The sequence below is a fragment of the Erythrolamprus reginae genome, chromosome 3 (genome assembly GCF_031021105.1).
Source record: "Erythrolamprus reginae isolate rEryReg1 chromosome 3, rEryReg1.hap1, whole genome shotgun sequence".
NCBI classification, from domain to species: domain Eukaryota; kingdom Metazoa; phylum Chordata; class Lepidosauria; order Squamata; family Dipsadidae; genus Erythrolamprus; species Erythrolamprus reginae.
The window spans coordinates 10,602,165-10,608,164 of NC_091952.1; the positions used below are offsets into that span (position 1 = coordinate 10,602,165).

Here is a 6,000-nt window from a genome sequence, read left to right on the forward strand (position 1 = left end):
CTGTCAAAGAGTCTTGGGACCCCAGGTTTGATTGTTGTCCCCAGGGCAGTTTGGCTTTTGCAATGGGATTTTTATTTCTATAAATTATTCAGATTCATCGTGAATGAGTTGAACGGCCATGTAAATTTTGTTAATATACTCATAATATAGCATAATTTACTTACAGGCTGGCCCTTTTCTCCTTTGGTGCCTGCGTTCCCAGGTAGTCCCTGATAGGGGAGAAAGAGTCACTAACAATGAAACACATAGATATATTTTAAAAGCCCAATATTTAATAATACACATAATAACTGCAGCTCGGATCTGTTACGCACAGTTTTGGAAGAATGAAATAGGAGCACCAAAAATGTAGTCATAGACAAAAAAGTGTGCAATAGGGTTGATATTCCTGGAGGTGTCTGTAATATGGCAAATGATTTAGCTTTACTAGATAAGTGGTCAAAGCAATGGAAACTGCAGTTTAATGTTTCCAAATGTAAAATAATGCATTTGGGGAAAAGGAGTCTGAGTATTGTATTGGCAGTTCTGTGTTAGCAAAAACTTCAGGAGAGAAGGATTTAGGGGTAGTGATTTCTGACAGTCTCAAAATGGGTGAACAGTGTGGTCAGGCAGTAGGGAAAACAAGTAGAATGCTTGGCTGCAGAGACGTATGAAGAGAAGGTACAAATCACCCTGATATCTCTTTGATCTATATTTTATGAAAGAAAACTTACAGGGAGTCCGTGAGGGCCTTTCTCTCCAGAAGAACCAGAACGACCAGCGGCGCCCTAAGAAGGTAAAGAAATTATGATATGTAGATTTGTAATAACAATTACAGACAATATTAAGAGTTTGGGTTTATGATATGTATGTACAGGTATGAATGTATTTATGTATGCAGTGGTGGCAGCAGCCGATGCACCCAGGTGCGTAGCTCCGGTAGTTCAGTGGCCGTACACACACACAAACGGCAAGATGCAGGCAGGTTTTGCCTTTTTTTTGCTTCCGTGCATGTGTGAACATCCTCATGCGAGCGAGATTTGGGCAAAAATTGTAAGTTTTAACTATTTAAACCACAGAGTCAGATTGACCACTCTGAACTCTGAGTTTCTTGCAATCAAGTTGGGAGTGCTTTACCTTAAGTTTGTATCTATTGCGTGCTCGTATATTGTTGCAGTTGAAGCATGTAGTCATTGGCATGTAGGATGTTGTAGCCGATACTTTTGTATACTATGCTTAGGTCAGACTGAAGGCAGCATAATTCTAAGTTGTCTAAGCCCAAATTTTCAAGTCTAGTGGCATGTGGTATTCTGTGGAGGACTCTTCTCGTGAAATATCTCTGGACTCGTTCAATTGTATTAATGTCTGATATCACTGACAATTTCCTCCTCTTCGGTGCTACCAGTGTGCTGTCTGATGCCATTGTAGGTATGTGTGTGTCTGGTGCATGCACCCATCGGCACAGGATTTAGCTTCTGCACATGCGCAGCATAACGCTCTCTACATGGGGCTACCTTTGAAAAGTGTTCGGAAACTTCAGATCGTGCAGAATGTAGCTGGAAGAGCAATCATGGGCTTTGCCAAATATGCCCACATCACACCTACACTCCGCAGTCTGCATTGGTTGCCGATCAGTTTCCGGTCACAATTCAAAGTGTTGGTTATGACCTATAAAGCCCTTCATGGCACCAGGCCAGTTTATCTCCGGGACCGCCTTCTGCTGCACGAATCCCAGCGACCAGTTAGATCCCACAGAGTGGGCCTTCTCCGGGTCCCGTCAACTAAACAATGTCAGTTGGCGGGGCCCAGGGGAAGAGCCTTCTCTGTGGCGGCCCCGACCCTCTGGAACCAACTCCCCCCAGAGATTAGAATAGCCCCCACCCTCCTTGCCTTTCGTAAGCTCCTCAAAACCCAACTCTGCCGTCAGGCATGGGGGAATTAAGATAATCTTTCCCCCTAGGCTTCTACAATTTATGCATGGTATGTTTGTATGTATGATTGGTTTTATAACAAGGGTTTTTAACTGTTGTAGTATTGGATTTTTACATTCTGTTTTTTGTCACTGTTGTTAGCCGCCCCGAGTCTATGGAGAGGGGCGGCATACAAATCCAATAAAATGAAATGAAAGGAAAATGAAAATCTTGTGCAAAGAGGCACAGGCGCACATGAGATTTCAGCTCTTTTCGCTGACATTTTTGCTTCCACGCATGCACAGAATCGGCAAAAAACGGCAAAATCTCACTCGAACTAGCATCCACATGCAAGATTTCATTGCTGCGCATGCGCAGAGGCCAAATCTCATGCGGGGGTGCACTTGCATGGATCAGGGACATGCAGCTGGATGCAGATCACTGATTTCCCTACTGGGACAGCGCACCAGATAGCGTAACCTGGAACCCATGACTGTCTGATATGCAGTGCGGATTCCAGACAGATGAGCTGTATTCGAGAATTGGTCTAGCAAATGTTTTGTATGCTCTAGTTAGTACTACAATATTACCAGAGAAGAAGCTCCGCAAGATTAGATTAATAACTCTTAGTGCCTTTTTGGCAATGTAGTTACAGTGGGTTCTGGCACTTAGATCATTAGAGTTCGTCTTACAAACTTAATTCGTTCCGTGACCAGGTTCGTAAGTAGAAAAGTTCGTAAGAAGAAGCAATTTTCCCCATAGGAATCAATGTAGAAGCAAATAATGCGTGCAAACCCATCCCCAAAGTCACCCCTTTTGCCTTGCACCGCTGGGAATCCCCATCTCTGGACTTCCGTTGCCAGCCGAAGCACCCGTTCTTGCATTGCTGGGATTTCCCTGAGCCCCCCCTCACTGGGATTCAAAGCAGTGCTGGCAAAAATGAAAGGAATGCCAGCAAGGGGAGGCTCAGGGAAATCCCAGCAATGCAAGTACGGGCGCTTCGGCTGCCAATGGAAGTCTGGAGACGGGGATTCCCAGCGAGGGGAGGCTCAGGGAAATCCCAGCAACACAAGAACGAGCACTTCAGCTGCCAACAAAAATCCGAAGTCTTGCTTTGCTGGGATTTCCCTGAACCTCCCCTTGCTGGGATTCAAAGCAGCACCAGCAAAAATGAAGGGATCCCAGTGAGGGGAGCCTCAGGAGAATCCCAGCAATGCAAGTACGGGCGCTTCAGCTGGCAATGGAAGTCCGGAGGTGGGGTTTCCCAGCGAAGGGAGGCGAAGGGAAATCCCAGCAACACAAGAACGGGCACTTCGATTGGCAACGGAAGTCCAGAGGCAGGGATTCCAGCGAGGGTAGGCTCAGAGGAATCCCAGCACTTCGGCTGGCAACAGAAGTCTGGAGGCGGAGCATCCCAGTGGCAGTGGCTCGGGTTCGTAAGGTGAAAATAGTTCGGAAGAAGAGGCAAAAAATTTTAAACACCGGGTTCATATCTCGAAAAGTTATTTAGTAGAGGCATTCGTAAGATGAGGTACTACTGTACTCCAAGGTCTTTGACAGTGTGAGGGTTGTCTCTAAGGTCAACTAGAGAGCTCCTTTGAAACAGGTATATGAGGGGTTGCCACAGAGAGGGGATCACTTTATTCTCCAGGGCACCGGAGGGCTGGACGAGGAACAACGGCTGGAAGCTGACCAAGGAGAGATTCAACCTGGAAATAAGGAAGAACTTCCTGACGGTCAGAACGATCAACCAGTAGAATAACCTACCAGCAGACTTTGTGAACTCCAATACTCTGGACATTTTAAAGAGGAAATTGGACTGCCATTTGGCTGGGATGCTATAGGGTTCCTGCTTAGGCAGGGGGTTGGACTTGATGACCCGCATGGTCCCTTCCAACTCTAACAATAAATAAATAAATAAAACTTGGACATTTTGATGTTTGGGGTAAGGAAAATGCCTGAATGTTCCTGCCTCTAAGATTAGGGGGGTGGGAAAGGCAATTATTGGATTTCTGCTCTTTTTTATGCAACATTGTAATTGCACACGTAGGAAAATCTTCTCAAATCCCTCACCGTTTGATTCCAAAACACAACATTTACAAGCTGTGGAAGACTGCTTGGGTTTTGTATACACATTGGCACAAACCAAATGGGAGTTTAACAAATGAAAAACGTAATGAAACGAAACATTGAAAAATGAGAAAAATGCAAAACAGGTTTTTTCCCCCCTGCCTCATTAATGTCAGAGTAAAGTCTTGCCAGCTCCAGTGAATTTTAAAGGTCTTTTTTTTGTAAAAGTTCTGTCAACAGCAGTGTTCTGATCCGTTACAAAAACATTTTATGAACAGGTTTAGAAAGAACAGAATTCAATGTGTTTCATAAATAAACAGTCTTGTGCACTGATGGGTATGTGAACATGTAAAATTGCAATCTTGTTTATTTTAAGATGCTCCCATTTTCAATTACCTGCTCTGACAGTTTGTATTCATAGACAAGAATTCAAGCATGGAGGGAAACCATCATCTCCATCTCCTCTTCCTCTTCCTCCTTTCCTCCCTCCCTCCCTCCCTCCCTTCCCTTGCTACCTGCCTGTCTGCAAATGTCACTCCATTCTAGTTTATATACTAGTGGGTTTGTGCTGTTATATACTACTGGTTTTCTCATTCAATTGTTAGGTTAGGCCCTCCCCAATCCTCCTCCTATCCTTATCCTCCTCCTCTCCTTCCCTCCTTCCTTCTTTCCCTCTCTCCCTCCCTCGCTCCTTCCTCCTTCCCTTACTACCTGCCTGTCTTCAAATCTCACTCCCTTCTAATTTATATACTAGTGGGTTTGTTTTGTTATATACTAGTGGTTTTCTCATTCAATTGCTAGGTTAGGCCCTCCCCAATCCTCCTCCTATCCTTATCCTCCTCCTCTTTCCCTTCCTCCCTCCCTCCTTCCTTCCTTCCCTTGCTGCCTGCCTGCCTACTTACATGTCTGCAAATCTCACTCCCTTCTCATTTATATAATAGTGGGTTTGTTCTGTGATATACTAGTGGTTTTCTCTTTCAATTGATAGGTTAGGACCCCCTAGTCGTCGTCCTTTCCTTATCCTCCTCCTCTCCTTCCTCCCTCCCTTCCTTCCTTCCTCCTTCCCTTGCTGTCTGACTGACTGACTGTCTCCAAATCTCACTCCCTTCTAATTTATGTACTAGTTGGTTTGTTTTGTTATATACTAGTGGTTTTCTCTTTCAATTGATAGGTTAGGACTCCCTAGTCGTCCTCCTCTCCTTATCCTCCTCTCCTCTCCTCTCCTCTCCTCTCCTTCCTTCCTTCCTTCACTCCCTCCCTCCTTCCCTTGCTGTCTGACTGACTGACTGTCTGCAAATCTCACTCCCTTCTAATTTATGTACTAGTTGGTTTGTTTTGTTATATACTAGTGGTTTTCTCTTTCAATTGATAGGTTAGGACTCCCTAGTCCTCCTCCTCTCCTTATCCTCCTTTCCTCTCCTCTCCTCTCCTCTCCTCTCCTCTCCTTCCTTCCTTCCTTCACTCCCTCCCTCCCTCCCTCCTTCCTTCCCTTGCTGTCTGACTGACTGACTGTCTCCAAATCTCACTCCCCTCTAATTTATGTACTAGTTGGTTTGTTTTGTTATATACTAGTGGTTTTCTCTTTCAATTGATAGGTTAGGACTCCCTAGTCCTCCTCCTCTCCTTATCCTCCTTTCCTCTCCTCTCCTCTCCTCTCCTTCCTTCCTTCCTTCCTTCACTCCCTCCCTCCCTCCTTCCTTCCCTTGCTGTCTGACTGACTGACTGTCTCCAAATCTCACTCCCCTCTAATTTATATACTAGTTGGTTTGTTTTATTATATACTAGTGGTTTTCTCTTTCAGTTGTTAGGTTATGACCCTTCAGTCCTTTTCCTATCCTCCTCCTCCTCCTCCTCGTTCCTGCAAATCTCACTCCATAGTCCTGATGATGTTACCTAGTTAGATAACGAAACGTATAACAGAATAACAGAGTTGGAAGGGACCTTGGAGATCTTCTAGCCCAACCCCTTGCTCAAGCAGGAAATTCTATACCATTTCAGACAAAGGGTTGTCCAAAAAACAACCAAGTTCAGAGGGGACCCC

General features: G+C 45.0%; 1 protein-coding gene across 1 annotated transcript in view; it reads right to left on the reverse strand.

Moving 5' to 3' along the window:
• Positions 1-6,000, reverse strand: part of COL9A3 (collagen type IX alpha 3 chain) — a 73,721-nt gene that overhangs the window by 22,207 nt on the left and 45,514 nt on the right. The window contains exons 19-20 of the mRNA XM_070744236.1: positions 714-767; positions 165-209 (exon numbers count right to left, since the gene is read on the reverse strand). Coding sequence (XP_070600337.1) covers positions 165-209; positions 714-767 — 99 coding nt within the window. The remainder of the gene's footprint in view (positions 1-164; positions 210-713; positions 768-6,000) is intronic.